General features: G+C 38.2%; 1 protein-coding gene across 1 annotated transcript; it reads left to right on the top strand.

Moving 5' to 3' along the window:
- Positions 1-3,572, top strand: LOC149028757 (trans-ocimene synthase, chloroplastic-like). Its single transcript, XM_089149132.1, has 7 exons — positions 1-288; positions 389-653; positions 879-1,263; positions 1,553-1,771; positions 1,870-2,008; positions 2,240-2,503; positions 3,210-3,572. Exons 1-7 carry the CDS (start codon positions 1-3, stop codon positions 3,495-3,497), a joined length of 1,848 nt encoding a protein of 615 aa, XP_089005258.1. The 3' UTR covers positions 3,498-3,572.
- The last annotated feature ends 20,105 nt before the right edge of the window (positions 3,573-23,677 follow it).

The following is a 23,677-nucleotide window of genomic DNA, read 5'->3' as shown; positions in this document are numbered from 1 at the left end:
ATGGTCCATTCTGCTATTTCAACTACCTTTCAGCCACTCTTGAAACTGGGTTTCATACCTCAGCTCTCTGCTTCGTTATTGGCTACCAACGGTACTGTCTCATGGCTGCAAAACAGAAGCACCAGCGACGTGTGTCAGCCAGCGATATCCTACACACGCTGCACACGGTGGTCATCGAGGGCAGTGCGGTCGTCGGCATCACTAGAGAGTCATGAACGCCGATCGGCCCATTATCATCCTACCATTTGGGAACACCGATTCATTCAGACTCTGAAGAATCCTTGCACGGTTGTGAATCTCATCTCTTTTGAATTCCTACACTTCGATCACCTACTATATTTTATTGCTTGTATCAAACTCTCATCCCTAGCTTCTCTGGTTAATGCAGAATGAGCTCTCCTATGCTCGCCTAGAGGAGCTCAAGCAAGAGGTGAAGCTGCTTATACAGTCTACTAATCAAGATCCATTGCTTCAGTTGAAACTCATCGATTTGATTCAACGGCTGGGAGTGGCTTATCACTTCGAGGAGATGATCAAAGAATCCCTTAGTCTTCATCATCTGGGTTCTTGGGAGGGCATTGATGATGATGATCTTTACACTGCTGCCTTAAAGTTTCGACTTCTTCGACAACATGGTTATCAGATCAGTTCAGGTTATCTGCACATATAAAGAAATATAATTGCATCTTCACTACCAGATCACGAACACGAATATTTATTTATTATTATTATTATTATTATTATTATTATTATTATTATTATTATTATTATTATTATTATTATTATTATTATTATTATTATTATTATTATTATTATTATTATTATTATTTTTTGGTTGATAATGATGATACTAAATGATGATCTGTTTTAATTTATAGATGTGTTTAATGAATTCAAGGATAAGAATGGACACTTCAAGAACTGGTTAAGTGATGAAACTGAGGAACTCTTGTCCTTGTATGAAGCTTCACATCTTGGAGTAAATGGAGAAACTCTGCTAGAGGATGCCATGGAGTTCAGTGTCTCAAGTCTCAAGTCATTGTTGATGGAAAAGTCCGGGAGTAATCTCATAGAAAGAGTGAGACAGTCACTAGAAGTTCCATTGCGATGGAGAATGGTGAGATTAGAAGCTAGAAACTTCATAAATGCTTATGAGAATGATATCAATGCCAAAAAGAGTTCGTCCATATTGCTTGAGCTAGCAAAGCTGGATTTCAACATTGTGCAGTCAGTACACCAAAAGGAATTACGGGAGCTTTCCAGGTGAGTTTTAGTAAAATGTTTATTTGAATACGACATGTTTAAACTAAAAATCAGAATCATCTAGGGGCATATGACTGTCCATATATTTAAATTCAATATAAAAAAAATTACCCTCGTGGAGATGCATATAAACTGACACAGATGAACCTCAGTTTTATATATATATATATATATATATATATATATATATATATATATATATATCTTTGATGTTATTTGTATACAATAATTTAAATATTTTTTAATCTTTTTAAATTTTAAATTTTATTATTATTATTTTTTATGGTAGGTGGTGGAGAGAATTGGCATTAGAAAAAAAGCTTTGCTTTGCAAGGGACCGACTGGTGGAGAATTTCATGTGGGCAGTTGGGATAATTTATGAACCGGGATTCTCCAAATGTAGAATAGAGCTCACCAAATTAATCTCAATACTAACAGTAATTGATGACATTTATGATGTATATGGATCACTCGATGAACTTGAACTCTTCACAAATGCGATTGAAAGGTATAATTTAGAGACTTAATTGCAAGGTACATTTACATTCTAATTAATAGTTAATTTCTTAATTTTCTTGGTTTAAAATCAATTTGAGATGTTGCCAGGTGGGATATCAAAAACATAGAAGATCTTCCCAACTACATGAAGTTATGCTACTTAGCACTCCTCAATTTTGGAAATGGAATTGTTTATCATGCACAAAAGGATCTTGGCTTGAATATCTTACCGTACATAACGAAAGAGGTTATTTCCTTTCCCCCTTCTATTCATCCTTGTTTAATTATTTTGCTTCAGTGCTGCACAATTAATGAGTAACACTGAGCTGCCTACGGTCTAGATTTAAAGTGGTGGTTGAGATTCAATCTTACCTTATATAAGAAAGGGAGTTTATTACTTTACAAGAAAATTTATTTGATCCATATTTTTGGCAAAAATAAAGAGAGCTTTAATGAATTTCATGGTCATATTTTGTAGTGGGCGAGACTTTGCAGAGCATATTTGGTGGAAGCAAGATGGTTTTATAAGGGGTACACACCAGGATTGGAAGAATACTTGGGTAATGCATGGATAACAGTGGGTGGTCCTGCAGCCATGGTCCATGCCTGTATCTTGCAGCTGCAATGCCGGAACATCCCACCAGCTGATGAGACTCTTGATTGCCTGATCCATGGCTCCAGTGATTTATTTTATTGGGCTTCTATCATAACTCGACTAACTGATGACCTTGGAACTTCCCAGGTATGTTTTTATATGCATGTATATATTACTTTCGATTCACTTGATAATGCTAATGCTCTCTATGTGTTTGGACCTCGCTAGGCTACGCTGAGATAGCCCTAGGTCCACCTAGATTCAGGCTCGAACCGAGATGTTTGCTAGCTCCAGTATAAGGAAATATTAGTGGTATTGTATCCACAGGTCCGGACTTTTGGAGCAATGGCAAGCACTTGATCCTACAACTAGTATTAGAGCTAGGCTGATGGTGCTGTTTGGGGGGATTTTTGGAGGATTTTAGGGCCTCGTCCAGTTGTGCCTGAGGTTCAGTTATCCAAAAATCTTGCTTCGAATCTGGGGGGAGATTGTTGGGACCTTGCTAGGCTGTGCTGAGGTTGCCTTAGGTCTGCCCAAATTCAGGCTCAAACTGGAGTGCTTGTTGGCTACGGTATAAGGAAATATTAGTGTCACCGTATCCATAGGTCCAGACTTTTGGAGCATCAACAAGCGTTTGATCCTACACTATGTGTTTTTATCTCCCTCTTCCCTCTTTTGGAATGAGTCTAGCCTCAAAAAATATAAAGGAAGAAAGAGACAAATGTATTTAGTGCTAGCATATGTTATATCGTTAGCATACCTAAAATTTTCCCTTGTTATATAAGAATAGGTAGTTCCTTAATCTCCAACATTTTATTGAAGTTGAGTTTATATATGTGGCTGGAAAATGAAGGCTGAGATGGAAAGGGGAGATGTGCCCAAATCAATACAGTGTTACATGAAGGAGAAACGTGTTTCAGAGGGAGAAGCAAGACAACACATAGAAGGCTTGGTTAGGGATTCATGGAAAAAGCTTAACGAGTGTGCCCAAAGATGTGGATTGCCTAGATGGGTTGTGGACATGGCCTTGAATATGGCTCGAACTTCCCAGTGCATCTTTCAACATGGCGATGGCATTGGTACTTCTAGTGGAGTTACCAAAAATCGAGTGCTTTCGTTGTTCATTGAGCCCCTTTCTTGATTCCCACAATTAAAAGACCTGTGAAATGTTTCAATCATCTGATCAATGATATAGTAAGAGTTGATACGTATAATTATGAGCAAATTATGTATATACCCTTGAATTGTAAACTATTGCATTTATATTCTTTGGAATTTATCTATTACATATTTTACATCTTTTATCTTTGAAATTATACATCTGATGAGTCCAAAATCTGCTCAGCCCTTGGATCTGTGAAGATAAACCTGCAAAATAGGGTTAGACGTGGCCCGACCGTGGGGATCGGGAGGCCACCTCCAAAGGCTAAGCCAGTTGCTGAACTGATCACACAACTCTAGCTAGTTGTAGAGTATAATTTGAATACAAATATCAGGGAAACAATTTAGATACCTCAGCCTAGTACAGGCTACCTAGTTTTATAGTGAATTGCTTAAATTCCCGATCGTTGGATTCTTTTGTGCTTTCTCTTGGTGACCGTCGGATCTTAGCGGTTATACTCCTTTTGCGGGGTATTGGATAATACTGCTAATCGCACGATCCTTTATTTTCAAAGTGTGACAGTTGTCGTATCCTACACGATCGCTAACTCCCACCATCAATGAAAACCGTTTCTTGATTGGTTATCCATCGCGCATTTCGGGGGATCGTGTCCACCTATTGGAATCTATGAGGTTCCTTTGCCATTATGCTAACTATTAGACCGGTTTGTTTGTGTCTGATTGGGGTCGGATCGTCCTCAGACGGAATCACCGGTTGGACCGATGGCAAACCCGGTTCGGTCATATTCTCTCATATCAACATCAAATGCGCTCATATTATTACATCTATAAATGGATTGGATTCAATTAGGATATACCACCACTAGTATCTAAATCCAATAAGTAAAACACTATTCGAATCTGATCCGATATACGACAGAAATTTACAGAAGGTATCTGAATCGAATCCAGAATATTGTCAGATATCTAGTAATTATTCAATTCGATAAATTATTGATTGTTGATTATCATCTCGCTTCCAATTTTCGGTTTCCCAATCTTATTATCAACTCTTTTTAGAAGAAAAAAAAAAAGGTCAGGTTAATGGTTTTTCCAAAGTTTGGCCAGTTGGCTATAGAAAATTTTGATAGTATAGGGTAAGGGTGTCAATCGATATGGTTTCAGTAATTCGGTACAATACCAATTTTGAATATTGAAAACCAGGACCATACTGTACCGAATTTACATAGTATGGTAAGGTTTTGGTATTTGCAAAAATTGTTGGGACCGGTTTCGGTATTAAATCAGTGCGGGAAAATGGTTTAAACACGATATCTAGTGCAATACAATTTTGGTACGAACAAGCCCATGACACTTTTGTTGTTAGCTTATTAAGATCCTAATGAAATTGCAATCAAGCCATCAATAGACAAGGCAAATAAATCTAATTAAAAGAGAAAAAGCAAGTAAATCTAAGATAAAGATTGAAGGACAAAACGAAAAACTAAAACAGGAAATTAGGGATAGAGTAAAGGTAAAGTGTTTTAATTGTAAAATTACATTTATATCCCATAATTTGGTATGATACCAATTCGGTACGGTTTCAGTACATGCCAACAGTATGAGTATTTGAAACGGGAACCATACTAAAGAAATTCAGTTACGGTACGTATCGTACCAAATTTTAAATAGTGTGGTTTTAGATGGCACGGTTCGGCATGGTTAAACAGTGTTAGTACACAATTGACACCCTTTGTTTTAGGGTGAGTTCAACCTATTAATTAGGGTTAACTAGTTTAATTTAGTGTGGTTTAAAAATATCACTTGGTGAGATATCATTTCAATGTAAACATACTATTATTTTTTAAAACAAAAAAACACTTTACTCTAATCGAAAAAAAGTTTAACTGATATTATTTGATCCGATAAGAAGTCATCTGAATTTGAATCTGGTTGCTTATTGGATGGATACTGATATTATCTGATCTGATAAGCAATCACCATTTAATGTGCAACAGTTGAACCCTAGAGATGCAGGGGTCGTGCTTTAGTGTTGCGCATTAAAATGCGCAACGTTGAGCTACTTATGATCGGGATTCACAGTGGTGGTCAAGATCAAGCTTTTCCTTTTTTTGGCCGGGGGGGGGGGTTACAGTTGGTGTAGTTAAAAAAAAAGAAGAAAAAAACAGCAAAACAGATGGTTGAGATTCAATGTCGACCAAAACTTTAGATCATCACCATCCGCAGTTTAGTGTTGCGTAGCACTGAAGCCAAACGCTGGATGCAGATGAACTCCTTTCCCTTGGTGTTTGAAGTCGGTGGCTTTGAGTTGTTGTTGAAAACTCCTCTATATTTATATTGTTAGTCATATGGCAATAGCGTGCCATTAACATTCTTAGTCAGGTTTTGGTTGGATAGGAAATTTAAAGACCCAAATCAAGTAGAGTGGGTGAAGGATCTAAAGTGATAAATGCACTTGGTTTGACGGATTATTTTAGGACTTTTCAGCTATTACATCTCCAGTATAGAATTCTAGTGGGGAAAAACCTTTTTTGCTCCGGTTGACTTCACCAACCCGCCTCTTCCCCTGTTTCAACAAAAGCTTCATCATCGCCTATCTTATCTGATCTTCCTATGCTTAAACCTTGGACTTCCTTTAATTCGTCTTTCCAACCCTTTAACCTTTGAATTGTTGAAACCTTGAGCTTCGTTTTATTTGCGGTTCGATTGTAGCTAAGCTTTTGATTCATCTGTGTGCTACTATGTTTTGAGATGAGCATGGTTATGAGAAGAAAAGTAAAAGCTTCATTTCTTTTCTAAATGCGTTTTCAAGTAAGTCATCACAATCGTCTCATTTAGTCGCCTACCATGTCTATCCTAACCCGGTTAATTTTCCTTTGGATTTATATTCAATCACTCAAAACATTATCTTAGCTTTGAGAAGACGGAATCATCTTACCAGTTGTTTATCACTCAAAACATTATCTTAGCTTTGAGTGTAGCCTTTCACCACAAGTTGTGCCTTATATTTGTCAATTGGTCCATCAGCCTTATGCTTAACCTTAAGAACCCATTTTCCCAATAGTTTTGCAATTAGGTGGAGGATCAACTAACTCCCAGAGTTGGTTCTTTTCCATATAACTCAACTCATCTTCTATAGCAGCTAACCATTTATCCTTGGCATGTGATGATAGCTCTTCCTTTAGGGATGCTGGTTCCTCCTCATCAGCTAAGGCACACAAAAAGGGCATCCCTTTCAATCTTAAATCAACGACAGGGAATATGTCCTCTTGTGCTTCTACGCGCATTTAAGTCAAAGTGGTTTGTGGGTGTGTCCCCACCAGGTACACTCCCACTAAGTTCATAGTCTACATTTATGCTCCCACTTGATGCACTATGACCAATATCTTCTCTGGCAACTACAGCATGTGTTCAATCTCCACCATCGCCAGGAGGATTTGGTATGTTGTAATCCTCCTCCATCTCATGGTGGTCAAGATCGCTATGTGCATAAGATAAACTAGGGTAATCTACCTCTAGAAATTCAACATCTCGTGACTCAATCTCAGTCATACCTCCACTAGGGTGTTCACCATACATAACGTATCCCTTAGAGCTATTAGAATACCTCACAAAGATGCATTTATTAGCTCTAAGTCCTAACTTCTTGTACTTATGGGAAGGGGTGTGAACATACGTAGCACGACTCCATAGTTGTAAATGTCCTAGAGCAGGCTTTGAACATTTTGATAGCTCATAGGGTGTGAACGATATTGATTGAATTGATACTCTATTCAAGATATAGGCTGCAGTATGAAGTGCATCTCCCAAAAAACTAATTGAGAGGTTAGCATGCATCATCATGGACCTAACCATGTCCAATAGAGTTCTATTCCTTCTTTATGCTACAAAATTTTTTAGTGGAGTGTTAGGAATAGTCAATTGTCTCACAATTCTTTAAATTGTTCAAATAAATATTTGTGTCCATGATCAGTTCGCAGTATTTTTAGATTCTTGCCTTATTGATTCTCAACCTCTGTCACAAGCCGTTTGAAGCAATCTAATGCTTCATGATGGTGAGCGATCAAATAAACGTAACCATATCACGAATGATCATCTATAAAAGTGAGAAAATAGGAGGTTCCATGTCTTGCCTTAACATTCATGGGTCCACAGATGTTAGAGTGGATCTCCAATGCCTTGAACTTCAATATTGGCGTTATTTCCCACGTAGATCCTATGCATTCCCAGTGACACTTTGTGATAATTTAGGAAATTGCCTCTTTCCCATGTGACGTTCCTAATTGCTCTTGTACCAACAATCCAATTTGACTGTGTTAGGGCAACCAATACATGCGTACTGACAAAGGTACAAGGAAAATATAAAGATGGTACCTTCTTTGACTCAATGTAATCATGAGCAAAGTGTCCCTTCTTTTGGCAGTGATAACACATTACTTAGGACATGTCTTTCTTACCCCCACTATGAAATCCCACCTAACCTAACCTTGCTACTATGCCAAATGCATACATACCATTTGCATTGTTTGATTTAATCTCTGTCATATGAGTTGCTTAGTTTCGTTTGGTAGATTTACCCCCGAAGCTGATCTATTCTCTCTTCTATTTCTTCTAGTGCCTTCTTTTCCCTTTGATAGGAATGTGATCTTAAGTCATTCCCATGACTGATCCTTTTATCCCTGCTGTTCTAGAGTGGATCTCCATACACTCTATAACCTTGTGAATTCTCCACATGATGATTTTGAAAAGAAATCAAGTGTGATCTACATGATTTGTTAACCCTTCTAATTGTTTATGATTTCAAAGCATGTTATATTTACTCCTTTGTTTTTCTTTCAAAAGACTTATTGTTATTTGTTTCCCGTAAATTTTGGAAGAAGAAATCAAGATAAAAGCGAAGTATCTGCATATCTTTGGAAGCCATGTACTCTCCCAATTTCGAGGACGAAATTATTTTAAGGGGGGAGAATGTGAAATCCATGCCAAACCTAGCCAGGACACCCTATCTATTTTAGGTAGAGAAGGGCTTCTTTAATGTTTGACTAAGAGTTGGACCTTAAGTACCATGTTGTTAGCCTTGGAAAGTCCTAGGAAGTCAAGTCAGACCTCTCCCTTATTGTAGATCCGAATTCCTAAAATGAAGGAAGAAGTCTTTGTGATCCATCTCAATATAAGACATGGTGTTTGACCCAAAACCCATTGATATTGATGACGGTGCTTCCTTATGGAAACCTTATTTGATTTGGAGTCGAAGTGCCCATTAATGAAGAACTTGGTTGAGGGGCCTAAAGCCTAGTTGGACCTGGTCTGAAGACTTCCCTCCATACTAGGTAAGTAGTATGATGTGTTGAAAGAAGCCCATCCAAAGATATTGAAGTTAGGCCAATTAAATCCCTATTTTGAGCAAGTTGCCCAAGCAAGGGCAATTTGGTAAATTTTTGTTTTTAGGGTTTTAAAACTTTATTTCTTGGAATTTCGTGGTAAACAATCCCACTAGGTTTCTAAGTCTCAAGAGAACATGGAAAGGACCTTAGAATCTCCTCCTTGGCAACCAATCAACCAACAGGGGCAGTTTGGTCAGTTTGGTGAAATCCTTGCAATTTAGGGACTTCTTATGCTATTTAAAGGGGGGAACTCCATATTTTTCACTCACAATCAGTTCTAAGCCTTTGGAGAACGTGGGAAGAACCGTAGAACCTCTCCTCCAAAACCAAGGATGATCCTCAAGCATCCATTCGAGTTTCTTCATCAGTTCTTCTTCTAAAAGGTTAGTAATCGATTCGTTTCTTCTTTGATTCATTCTTTCTTCTATACTTCTGATCTTCTGACTATGAGAAAGGTATTACACTACTGTAATGGTCTCTTCTCTAATTCTATTAGTCCTAGAGTGAATCCCCCAATTCACTCTATGTTCTTGAAGCCATATGGCGATGATTCATGAGTTTGACCTTACCCATGATCCCCCAATTCACTTTATGTTCTTGAAGCCATATGGCGATGATTCTTGAGTTTGACCTTACCCATGATCTTGATCACTCCCTCATTATTATCCTACTGATTTTAGTGATTGTGGGAAAGGTCTCACATCAGTGCTACAACCTTTCCTTCTATCCCCATGATTGTTAGGTTGATTCCCTCTTTCCCCCATCATTGGCAAGCAAAAGTAAGTGTTATTCTATGAGAGTTGATTTTGGGTAACTCTCATGAGAGGTAACCAAATCAGGAAACCCTAATCATTTATTAATTGTTAGACACTACCCAACACTTTTCTTGATTATGTGTTTCTACTCTTGTTTTCCCTAGGATGAATCTTTGTTCTCTGTGAACCAAAAAGAGGGTGATTTTGTGAGAGTCGAAATTGGGTACTCTGATGAGAGGTAACCAAATTGAGGAATCCAAATCCACTCTTAATTCATTGGATCCTCCCCAAAAACTTTTCTTTATTATGATTTCTTTATCTTTATTCCCTAGGGTGAATCTTTATTCTCCCTAGTCTTTCTGTGGGATACACAGATTCTAAAACCCTTATTGTAAGGTTAGAATTTCTTTCCTTTGACTTTATTTACCTTGTTTTCTCTCATTGTTAGACCTTTCCAATACCTTTCTTGATTTTAAAAGACTATTCTTTCTTTCTTAGAGTGAGTTCCCCAATTCACTCTATGTTCTTGAAGTTCTTGAAACCATATGATGATATTCTTGTTTCTTGATTCTTGATTCTTAATTATTGACTATTCTTTCTTTCTTAGAGTGAATTCCCCAATTCACTCTACGTTCTTGAAGCTCTTGAAACCATATGGTGATGTTCTTGTTTCTGGATGTTCTTGTTTCTTGATTCTTGATGTCTATGATCTTACCTAAGATCTTGTTGACTATTTCCATGATTTTCCTACCTATCTTTATGATTGTGGAGAAGGTCTCATACCATTACCATGACCTTCCCTTGTGTCCTCATGATTGAGGAGTTGATCCCTAATGTTTCTTAGACAATTGGAAACCATTATATGAAGAGATATCGGGGGGAAACCTTTGGGTAACCCTCATGAGAGAATATCCAAATTAGGTAACCCTCATGAAAGAATATCCAATTGGGAACCTTATTATTTCTAATCCTCCCCTATTACATTCTTGATTTTGAATTTGCTAAGCAGATGTTTCCCTTTCACGCAGTGAACCTACCTTGGTTTATTTTGAGAACCAATCTAGGGGAACCTTCATGAGAGGATATTTAACTGAAAACCGTAATCCTTTGTTAATTATTGGGTCATCCCCAAAGTCTTTCTTAATTATGATTTCTTATTCTATACTCCCTAGGGTGAATCTTTATTCTCCCTGGTTCTTACATGAGATCCTTGGACTATATGCCTTGAAACCCTAACTTCTTGGTTCAAATCAAGAACCTATATTTTTACCTTTATTTAATGCTTTGACCTTCTTGGATAGTCCTAATATATTCTAGGAAGCTTCCCTTCGAATTTCGGACCAATCGGACTTCAAACGAAGAAGTTATGACCAAATGAGTATATTTTGTCCGTACTGAATCTGCTTGGTCGATCCTCTTGGTCGATCCCATCAACCAAGGCATCAACCAAAGGGCTGTTGACAGCAGAAATTGCCCTATTTTGTCTCCGTTTGACTCCTAATCTTCTAGGGCTTATTCCTAATGATTGTTATATGCTTGTTTAGGGTTAAATTGCTAGTCTTGGACCTCTTCCTCATTATTCCTCAGAATTTCTTCGACGTTTATTTCAGGTAAGGATGGTTGATCTCTAATAACCTGATATGCATGTTTACTTGTATTTGTTTAGAATTACATGATTGTACTACTGCTGTACTTAGTTCTTATAATCATATGGCTGTTGTAGTTCTTCAATCACATTAGCACTTGTTCTTCTTATTCAATTGTTATTTCAATTATGAATGATTATATGTTGTATTAACAGTTGTGCTTGTGAATGACTGATTGGGAATGTGATTTGCCTAGGTTTTGATTGGGGAATGGGGAATGGCCTTTTGGTGTTCTTGCCTTTGGACACCAGTGGAGGTGGTATGGGACATTTTCTTATGGTGCTCCTTGGCGCTTTCCCTAATTACTGGTTGACATACCTAGGGCATGTCTAGAAGTGTTTGGCTAGGATGTCCCTTTTATATCAGACCCGATCGGAAAGGGAATTGAGTCCGAGCAACCCGTGGTTGCAATGTTGATTTGTGGATACTTAATAGCGGTGCGTAATATCCATGAGAGGACATGAATCACACTGTGGACATTCAATACCGGTGCGTATCCGTGAGAGGCCATTCATTGGTACAGTTGCAGAAGTGGAACGTGGGCCCTGGAACTCAAGACCGGTGAAATGACCCGTGAGAGCGAACGGATGTACATGTTAGCTTGGTGTAGCTGGTCAATAGGGTTGATGAGTCCGTAGTCCGACTTGATGGCTATCATAAAGATACGCTGACTCTAGGGAGAAGGATACCGGAAAGGCTCCCGTGATGGGAAGAATGGAGGCATCCGGATCTATGTTGATATAAGTAAGTAGAAGACTTGCATTTGGCTAGGCTTAACCCTGACACGCGTCAATACTCATACCAATGGCGGAGTGAGAGAGTGTTGACTGAAACCCCAACCATGGAATGTCCGGATGGATGCCTTAACCCAATTACCACGGAGAACCCAACAGACGTGCATCAGAGCCATGACGGAAGAGTGACTGAGACTACTCAGAGGAGTATGGTGTTCTATCTTAATGCGTGTCTGCCAATAGAGACCAGCATACATAGAGTTAGAAGCGTATCTGCATTGTTTGTTTCATATCATGTTGAATTTTGTATGGTTTGCTTCCATGTGTTATTATGTTATTATGGATTGAATTGCCTTGCTGAGTTCTTTTGAACTCACTCCTTTTTGCAACATCTTCTGTTAGACTTCTCTGGCAGTAACACTACTACTGTTGACTATAATGGTCAGTATTATGAAAACCAAGTGCATGACTCATATTATGATGGCTATGGTGGCTAGGGGTGCAAGTTTGGCCTTGGCGGCCCTGACCCGCCCTAAGCCCGCCTTGCGCCCGAATAGGGCTTGGGCTAAAGATTTTGGCCCCAAGGGCGGGTTAGGGCCAAAATATTCTGGCCCTGAACTGGGCCAAGGGCGGGCCGGTGATTACTCTCTGGCCCGCCCAGCCCATCCCGGCCCGTCCCTAATTTTTGCCCTGATTTTGGCCCTGGTTTTGACCCTAATCTTGGCCCTAATTCTAGCCCTGATTTTGACCCTGATTCTGACCTTGATTTTGACCGTGATTCTGACCCTAATTCTGGCCCTGATTTTGACCATAATCTTGGCCCTAATCCTGGCTCTGATCTTGGCCCTGATCCTGGCCCTGATCTTGGCCTTGATATTGGTCCTAATCTTGGCCTTGATCTGGCCCATGATTTTGGCCTTGATTTGAGTCTAGACCCTCCACCCATATGGAGAAGAATTAATTATAATCCACATGGGTGAGTATTTGACACGTGTCAAATTTTAAAAACATGATCATGTTTTGCAAAAAATTAATAAAAATAAATTATATCTTCATTACTAATGTAATAAGCATCCACCTGATTTTGGCCCGATCCTGACCCTAATTTTGGCTCTTAGTCTTAATATTAATTTGACCTTGATCATGTATTAGATTTTTACCCTAATCTTCACATTAACATTGATATAACTATAAGTCTCAACTTTGACCTTCAGTCATTTTGATCATATTAGACTATGACTTCACTTTTTATCTTATTTTTAGGATAATTTTTATTTTTCGAACCAAGTCATTTTTAGTTCCAAAAAATCATTGATTTTTTTTTTTACTAAGGTGAGATAATATATTAGAAATAATAAAAGCTAGTATATAGAGAATTAATATCTAACAAATCTACACCCCAACTTCTCATCATGAATATTGACATCTTTCTTTTGCCTCCAATGTGATATATAAAATAATAATAATAATAATAATAATAATAATAATACTAAAAACAAACCTTATTAAGGACAGATAGCTATGTTTGTAACTAAAATATAATTTTTTTAAATATGAAAAAAATATCAATACTAAATTATCGTTGATTTACTCGTTAACAAAGTTTTGAATATGATATTTTTTTTTTTTTTGAATAAGGATCAATGGGAGGGGTTTTCAATTTCCATCACCAAAGTAATGGGAGAGGTTTTCAATTTCCATCATCAAAGCAATGAGAGACTTTCAAAGATCAATATAGAATTACGGAGTATAAATTTATTTATGTTTAAAGTAACACTATCAACTTATTGACTATTTTATCATTTTGTATGAGCTTGAATCATCTTATATTTCTATGAATTTTATTTTTAGTTTACTTATGATACTTTTATTTTATTAATTTACATTTGATATTTTGGGTCTAAAGATAGGACCAATTAAGGCTAGGGCCAAGATAGGGTCAATCAGGGCCAGGGACAAGGCTAATCAGGGGTCAGGGCCAATTAGGGCCCGGGCCAATCAGGGCTAATCAGGGCCAATTAGGGTCAGGGCCAATCAGGGTTAGGGGCCAATCGAGCCAACCATTCTGACCCAGCCCAATTAGGGCCAATTAGGGTGGGAATGGGCTTGGCTTGGCCCTGTAGGGCTTAGGGCCAGGGACAATAATCCTTGGCCCTGAACTAGGGTCAGGGCGGGAATGGGCTCAAATTAGAACATATAGGGCTGGGCTTGGGATTGCAAAAGCCCGGCCCAATTGCAGCCCTAATGGTGGCTATGTCGGTGAAGACTATCAGTACGAGACTAATGTTTATCAGGAGTAGTTCGGCTTTAGCACTTGAGTGCTAGCGTTGGGATATAGTTCAACACTCTTTTTTACGTTTATTAGCTTCGCTGAGACCTTAGTTGCTTGTTCCCCTTTTTTTTGTTGGGGAACCGTTTGTAACCTTTTGATCTACCTTCCGCTTGTCTGTGGAGTGATTTTCCGCCTCACTCTACATTTGTTTGGTATCATTTACCACACTCTGATTGTATTCTTGAACCGTATCTTGATATTTTGATTAATAAAGTTAAAGATTCGATTTATTCTTGCTTTTGATTATATTATTGTGCTAAGTGGATATGATCGTTCCTAAACTTAATCTTCGAGACTGTGGATCACTCCTCCAGGTATTCCAGATAGGGTACCGGCTAGCTGGATGTGATCCACAGTCCTGGATGAGTGATCCACAGTCCCAAAGATCAAGTTTAGGATCGATCATATCCACTTAGCACAATAATATAATCAAATGTTTAACTTTATTAATCAAAATATCAAGATACGGTTCAAGAATACAATTAGAGCGCGGAAAAAGATACCAAACAAATGTAGAGTGAGGCGGAAAAATCACTCCACAGTCAAGCGGAAGGTAGATCAAAAGGTTACAAACGGTTCCCTAAAAGAAAAAAGGGGAACAAGCAACTAAGGTCTCAACGAAGCTAATACAAAAAGAGGGTGGAACTATATCCCAACGCTAGCACTCAAGTGCTAAAGCCGAACTACTTCTGATAAGCATCAGTCTCATACTAATAGTCTTCACCGACATAGCCACCATAGCTATCATAGTATGAGTCATGCACTTGGTCTTCATAATACTGACCATTGTAGTCAACAGTAGTAGTATTACCTGCAGAGAAGTCTAACAGAAGATGTTGCAAAAAGGAGTGAGTTCAAAAGAACTCAGCAAGGCAATTCAATCCATAATAACATAATAACACATGGAAGCAAACCATACAAAATGCAACATGATATGAAACAAACAATGCAGATATGCTTCTAACTATATGTATTCCGGTCTCTATTGGCAGACACACATTAAGATAGAACACCATACTCCTTTGGGTAGTCTCAGTCACTTTTCCCTCACGGCTTTGATGCACGTCTGTTGGGTTCTCCGCGGTAATTGGGTTAAGGCATCCATCCGGACATTTCATGGTTGGGGTTTAAGTCAACACTCTCTCACTCCGCCATTGGTATGAGTATTGGCGCGTGTCAGGGTTAAGCCTAGCCAAATGCAAGTCTTCTACTTACTTATATCAACATAGATCCGGATACCTCCATTCTTCCCATCACGGGAGCCTTTCCAGTATCCTTCTCCCCAGAGTCAACATATCTTTATGATAGCCATCAAGTCGGACTACAGACTCATCAACCCTATTGATCAGTTACATCAAGCTAACATGTACTTCCGTTCGCTCTCACGGGTCATTTCACCGGTCTTGAGTTCCAGGGCCCACGTTCCACATCTGCAACTGTACCAATGAATGACCTCTCACGGATACGCACCGGTATTGATTGTCTACAATGTGATTCATGTCCTCTCACGGATATTACGCACCGCTATTAAGTATCCACAAATCAACATTGCAACCACGGGTTGCTCGGACTCAATTCCCTTTCCGATCGGGTCTGATATAAAAGGGACATCCTAGCCAAACACTTCTAGACATGCCCTAGGTATGTCAACCAGTAATTAGGGAAAGCGCCAAGGAGCACCATAAGAAAATGTCCCATACCACCTCCACTGGTGTCCAAAGGCAGGAACACCAAAAGGGCATTCCCCAATCCCCAATCGCAACCTAGGCAAATCACATTCCCAATCAGTCATTCACAAGCACAACTGTTAATACAACATATAATCATTCATAATTGAAATAACAATTGAATAAGAAGAACAAGTGCTAATGTAGTTGAAGAACTACAACAGCCATATGATTATAAGAACTAAGTACAGCAGTAGTACAATCATGTAATTCTAAACAAATACAAGTAAACATGCATATCAGGTTATTAGAGATCAACCATCCTTATCTGAAACAAACGTCGAAGAAATTCTGAGGAATAATGAGGAAGAGGTCCAAGACTAGCAATTAAACCCTAAACAAGCATATAACAATCATTAGGAATAAGCCCTAAAAGATTAGGAGTCAAACGGAGACAAAATAGGGCAATTTCTGCTGTCAACAGCCCTTTGGTCGATGCCTTGGTTGATGGGATCGACCAAGCGGAAATACGGACAGAATATACTCATTTGGTCATTACTTCTTCGTTTGAAGTCCGATTGGTCTGAAATTCGAAGGGGAGCTTCCTAGAACATATTAGGACTATCCAAGAAGGTCAAAGCATCAAATAAAGGTAAAAAGATAGGTTCTTGATTTGAACCAAGAAGTTAGGGTTTCAAGGCATATAATCCAAGGATCTCATGTAAGAACCAGGGAGAATAAAGATTTAACCTAGGGAATATAGAATAAGAAATCATAATCAAGAAAGACTTTGGGGATGACCCAATAATTAACAAAGGATTAGGGTTTTCAGTTAAATATCCTCTCATGAAGGTTCCTCTAGATTGTTTCTCAAAATAAACCAAGGTAGGTTCACGCTAATAAACCAAGGCAGGTTCACAGCGTGAAAGGGAAACATCTACTTAGCAAATTCAAAATCAAGAATGTAATTGGGGAGGATTAAAAATAATAAGGTTCCCAATTGGATACTCTCTCATGAGGGTTACCCAATTTGGATATTCTCTCATGAGGGTTACCCAAAGGTTTTCCCCCAATATCTCTTCATATAATGGTTTCCAATTGTCTAAGAAACATTAGGGATCAACTCCTCAATCATGAGGATACAAGGGAAAGTCATGGTAATGGTATGAGACCTTCTCCACAATCATAAAGATAGGTAGGAAAATCATGGAAAGAGTCATCAAGATCTTAGGTAAGATCATAGACATCAAGAATCAAGAAACAAGAACATCTAGAAACAAGAACATCACCATATGGTTTCAAGAACTTCAAGAACATAAAGTGAATTGGGGAATTCACTCTAAGAAAGAAAGAATAGTCAATAATCAAGAATCAAGAATCAAGAAACAAGAATATCATCATATGGTTTCAAGAACTTCAAGAACATAGAGTGAATTGGGGAACTCACTCTAAGAAAGAAAGAACAGTCTTTTAAAATCAAGAAAGGTATTGGAAAGGTCTAACAATGAGAGAAAACAAGGTAAATAAAGTCAAAGGAAAGAAATTCTAACCTTACAATGAGGGTTTTACCAATTAGAATCTGTGTATCCCACAGAAAGACTAGGGAGAATAAAGATTCACCCTAGGGAATAAAGATAAAGAAATCATAATAAAGAAAAGTTTTTGGGGAGGATCCAATGAATTAAGAGTGGATTTGGATTCCTCAATTTGGTTACCTCTCATCAGAGTACCCAATTTGGACTCTCACCAAATCACCCTCTTTTTGGTTCACAGAGAACAAAGATTCATCCTAGGGAAAACAAGAGTAGAAATACATAATCAAGAAAAGTGTTGGGTAGTGTCTAACAATTAATAAATGATTAGGGTTTCCTGATTTGGTTACCTCTCATGAGAGTTACCCAAAATCAGCTCTCATAGAATAAAACTTACTTTTGCTTGCCAATGATGGGGGAAAGAGGGAATCAACCTAACAATCATGGGGATAGAAGGAAAGGTTGTAGCACTGATGTGAGACCTTTCCCACAATCACTAAAATCAATAGGATAATAATGAGGGAGTGATCAAGATCATGGGTAAGGTCAAACTTAATAATCATCGCCATATGGCTTCAAGAACATAGAGTGAATTGGGGGATTCACTCTAGGGCTAATAGAATTAGAGAAGAGGCCATTACAATAGTGTAATACCTTTCTCATAGGCAGAAGATCAGAAGTATAGAAGAAAGAATGAATCAAAGAAGAAATGAATCGATTACTAACCTTTTAGAAGAAGAACCAATGAATAAACTCGAATGGATGCTTGAGGATCATCCTTGGTTTTGGAGGAGAGGTTCTAGGGTTCTTCCCATGTTCTTCAAAGGCTTAGAACTGATTGTGAGTGAAAAATATGGAGTTCCCCCCCCCCTTTAAATAGCATAAGAAGTCCCTAAATTGCAAAGATTTCACCAAACTGACCAAACTGCCCCTGTTGGTTGATTGGTTGGCAAGGAGGAGATTCTAAGGTCCTTTCCACGTTCTCTAGAGACTTAGAAACCTAGTGGGATTGTTTACCACGAAATTCCAAGAAATAAAGTTTTTAAAAACCCTAAAAACAGAAATTTACCAAATTGCCCCTGCCTGGGCAGCTTGCTCAAAATAGGGATTTAATGGGCCTAACTTCAATATCTTTGGATGGGCTTCTTTCAACACATCATACTACTTACCTAGTATGGAGGGATGTCTTCAAACCAGGTCCAACTAGGCTTTAGGCCCGTCAACCAAGTTCATCATTAATGGGCACTTCGACTCCAAATCAAATAAGGTTTCCATAAGGAAGCACCGTCATCAATATCCATGGGTTTCGGGTCAAACACCATGTCTTCTATTGAGATGGCCCACAAAGACTTCTTCCTTCATTTTAAGACTTCGGATCTACACTAAGGGAGAGGTCTGACTTGAATTCCTAGGACTTTCCAAGGCTAACTACACGGTACTTAAGGTCTAACTCTAGGTCAAACATTAAACAAGCCCTTCTCTACCCAAAACAGATAGGGTGTCCTGGCTAGGTTTGGGCTGGATTTCACACCCATGCTTTCCATGTTTCTATTTTACCAATCCTCACCTAGGTGCCAAGTTCATGGTACCCTCCTAATTCTCTTTCTTAAGTCCTTTACATTTGGGCCATTTGCCCTTACATGTACTTTCCTGAGCAGCAAGAGTAGTTGTGTGAGTCGCCTCTAGGCGCTTTGTTTCCATCTCAATGTGTTGATCTAGATCAACATACATCTTGATGCTCTTAAGGTGAGCAAGGATTTATTTCATTGGTGCCTAGGAATTAGGCAGGGTCCTAATCAAGGCCTGGATCTATTGCTCATCAGAAAGGTCATGTCCAGGATCTTTTAATTTGGGAAGCATTTTCTTGATAGTTTTGATGTGCTTAGAAATTTTATGCTTGGGGTCCATTCGGTACATCTCAAACTTGAGGATCATATCTTGTAGTCTAGTTGTGGATGTACCACTAAAAGCATGCTTCAGCTCATCCCACATGGACTTAGCTATAGGGAAACCTCATATTCCCCTTGTAAGTCATCTTGCATGGCATTTAGCTTGAAAAACTGTGCACTTCGGTCTTTCTTAACCCAAACATCATACAGATCCTTATCTCTACAAGATTGGACAGTCTCTCTTCCTAAAGGAGGATTGGCAGATTTAGTCATTTCCTTGGCAAGATGCTATAGGCAATCTTGGTCATTAAGGAAGTATTGAACTTTCCATTGCCACTTCTCATAGTTCTCATGACCGAGAAGCTTCGCACCCATGAGTAAGTCAATGATCATATTTTTAGAGGCCATCTATATTACATCCAATTTGCGAAAAGACATAGTTAGTATATTTTTCACTACTCGTTGGAACTTTATCAAATTTAATTATCCTTAATCCATATTGTGGTGTCAATCATTTAACACCATTTGGTGTCAAATCCCACTAATTATGTATTGAGAATAATTACTTTTTAATTATTCTAATAAAATATACAGTGGAGAAATGGGCATCTCCAATCACATATATACGAGTCGTAGAGTCCCACCAGAGGAACCCAAATTTTGGTGCTTCTAATCACACCGATAAGTACAAGATTGTGATGCGTAGTGTGGTGGCAACCCTTTAAATGTCTTCCAAAAAATAATTAAAGTTACAACCCTTTAGTTACATCACAAAAAATACTACTACAACACTACTAGGGTGTACCACACTCTGCATCACTCTCAAATACTAACTCTAGCGTACATACATAAAATGTGTCATTATGGTAGCACCAAATAGGATCTCTGCCAAGAATAAATAAATAAACTTTTATGGTCTATTTGGAAGAGATTTATCGTGCATCCATTGAATGGAGCGAATCAAAGGTCTAAACCTCCATGGGAGGGTACAATTGCCAATTAAAATTTTTGCATAATTATAATTGTGAAATCCCTTGGATTTGTGACAGAAACTCGAGTAGGCGACATATGGGCCATCCGAGTTGAACCCGAAGGTTCGAAAATGGACCCCATGGTAGTGGATTACTCTATTGATGACTCGGTCACTTTCTTAGAGTTTAAGAGGAGAGAGAAAGTCAATCATGAAGGCATAAGAGGAGGTTTTGGCACGTTTGAAAATCGATGAAGGGAGATGCAAATGCCAAGATAAATATACCCAAGTGTAGGCCCCAGAAAGACCTTTCAAACAAGACGGAGATCTTCGGATTTGGACCCTGAACAAGGATGGGTCGACCGCCCCTTGCCCAATTTGGGACAAATTCGGGAAAACGGGTTTTAAAACACTATTTTATGCCTCCACTCATCATAAATGTATTTCTTGTTGCTAGAGTGTGGTTGAGGGCTTGGGAGAAGAGAAATCCAGGGAGATTTGTGGATTCTTTCCACGCGGCATTGCATCGAAGCTTGATTCATCGCTGTAACGCTTAGAAAGGTGAGTGTTCTTGAAAACTCTCTCCTTTAACCTAGTTTTAATGGTCTTTATCATCATTGAATGCTAGGTTTTGGTGGCTAGGGTTACTGGATTGCAATGAATATGCTTCCCAATGCTTCTCTTTGTGACTTCCAACGTTTTTGAGAGTTGGTTATATGAATCATTACATTCAAAACCGATTTGAACCTCTCAGAGACACCCGCAAGCAGACACGAGAGCCGATTTTGGAGCTTTTCGTTTGTGGCCTATTTGTGATGATTGGTTGGCACTTTAGGGACCCTAATACTTTTAATTTGAAGACCCCAAAGTCTTGCTTCGATCTGATTTTGAATCGAAGCCTAAATTTGAATTTTTGCTCAAATCCAGTTTGGTGGGAGGTTGACCGGCCATTCAACTGGCGTTATAAGCTTATGCAATCTGCCATTCAACCAGCCATATTCAAGATGTTTGTTTTGTCCCTCTTTTTAACCCTAATTGATTTCCAATTATTACTCACGCATGTTCTTATGTAACTAGGGTTATTTTGGGTCTAATTACACACTCTTAGGTGAGTTTTGTAGGACTTTGGAGAGCTTTTCTAACTTGAAAATGTGAGAAATATACTTAACCATATCTTGTATGAATGATGAGTTAATTAAATCTTCAATAATTTGATGTCTTCCATTATTTGATCTTTTACATTCTATTATAAATTATGTGTGACTTTACGCGAATGGAAGGTAATGTTAATTATATTTGTTTCTACTTTTAAAATTTCATGAATTGTTATATGAGAATGGTGTGACTATGTGGGCTTGATTTTGGGACTTTGTCTTCTTATACTTATATACCAACTAGGGTTGTGGGTTCTCCCAGTACCCTAGTGACCTTATACATAGATGCACTTAGACCTAGGTACATGAATGCTAGGTGTCTAGAAGTATTTGGTTAGGTAACCCATAAATACTACTACTCTTCTGGTAGGGGTATTGAAGTCTGTTAACCCGTGAAATAAGTGATTGGGTTCTGTGAGCATCAAGCAAGCCCGCTGCCATTATGAGATGATAGAATTGCATATATATAGAGTTTGGGCTCATGTTACTTTCAGCACGATGTGCAATTTTCACGGGGAATCCACGAGAGCATTCGAGCCTACATATGTGGATGACCATAGGGTTGAGAAATAGAATCCAACAAATGCTTCCAATTGAGGATCCCATTTTTAGGTGGATAAGGATATTGGACCAACAAATGCCTCCCGTTAAGGAATGATATCCGGACCATATGCAGTACGAAACCGTAGGAATAAGCATTGGGCCTAGAGTTGTCCTTGACACGTGCCAGTTCTCATGCCAAATGGTGATGTGAGAGAGTGGTGACCTATATCTTCAGCCATGGATTGATGTGACTTGACCCAACATCCGCAGAGAACCCAGTAAACGTCTCTTGTTGAGGGAGAATAATTGAGACTGCCCAGAGGAGACTAGTGTATGACTTAATGTGTGTCTACCATAGAGATCTCATGATAGAGTTAGAAGCATGATTACATATTCATTTATTATTCATATTATCACTATTAATCTTATATGTGTGATGTGAGAATTCATAGATGAATGCTTGATATGTAGTTGAGTTGATCTCACTGAATTTTGTTGAACTCATTCTTTAAATATATATATGTATGAATGTATGTTTTTTTAGACCTTACGACAAGTTATGAGGACTCCATTCAAATGGAGGATCCATCTTTGGTAGAGTATCTTGAGGGAGCGACTTGCAAGGAGGTGGACTCGCATGAAACTTCGTGCCCATGCTCGGACTATTACTATGGAGCTGGGTACTAGTGGGAAGCCAACAATACCTTGGGAGTCGATAGTGTCCCTCATAGCATTGTGTTACATTTTCAACCTTATATCTTTTGAGAGGGGTGACATTGCCTTCTATCAAAACAATTAGAATATCTTCGTTGCAAAAAATTCTTTCCTTATACACTGATATTTAGTTTTGATTAACTTTAGTTTATGTTTTAACTTTATTAAATGGATAATTGTAAGCTCATTGATAATTCACATTTTATAACTTTATATTGAACTTGATTTACTCTTGTCCTTGATTATGTTATGTCATATGATTGTATGGATTTGTTATTGAACCTTGGTCATGTAGTGTATCACCCAACAAGTATTTGAGTATGATTGGGTTGGATGGGGTGTGACAATAATAGCAAAGAATTTTAAAACAATAATAACAAACGTGACAATAATTTAAATTAAAGAAAGAAATGCACAAAAACAAATTTTATGCAATGACACAAATTGGTTCAACCATAACCAAGTTTCATTCTTTTTTTTTTTTTTTTTTTATTATTATTTTTAGTTAACTATCATGTCTCTTTCAAGTTCCAACAGACAGATGGCTAGCGCGTAGGTAGCCAAAAGTGATCCTGAGGTCGAGCCTCTCTCACCCCATTTTTTTTGAAATTGATCTCGTCTAACCAAAAAAAAAAAAAAAAAAGGTGACAATGACAAGAAGTCACATACAAAAAAAATGACAGAACCATTGATTAGAGACGTCAAATCTAAGTTATTGATTACAACTCAACTACTCCATTATTTATTTGTTTAATATTATTATTATTTTTAAATTGTTTAAAAAATAATTTGTTAATTCATTGCAGAAGTAAAAATAAAACTCGTCAACTCAGAGATGGTAGCTCAATAAAAATAGAACGATAACCCATTGATTAATGG

Source organism: Hakea prostrata, chromosome 1 (genome assembly GCF_041222555.1).
Source record: "Hakea prostrata isolate BN-2017 chromosome 1, UWA_Hpros_2, whole genome shotgun sequence".
NCBI classification, from domain to species: Eukaryota; Viridiplantae; Streptophyta; class Magnoliopsida; order Proteales; family Proteaceae; genus Hakea; species Hakea prostrata.
Note: the sequence above shows the minus strand (reverse complement) of the source record. Positions and strands in the feature narration are given on the sequence as shown.

Bases quoted from the DNA above. Each gene is read 5' to 3' on its own strand.
- LOC149028757 (XM_089149132.1), top strand. From the start codon at position 1: ATGGTCCATTCTGCTATTTCAACTACCTTTCAGCCACTCTTGAAACTG. The intron at 289-388 runs GTTGTGAATCTC...TGGTTAATGCAG, and splicing joins CTCTGAAGAATCCTTGCACG to AATGAGCTCTCCTATGCTCG. The intron at 654-878 runs GTTATCTGCACA...TTTAATTTATAG, and splicing joins TGGTTATCAGATCAGTTCAG to ATGTGTTTAATGAATTCAAG.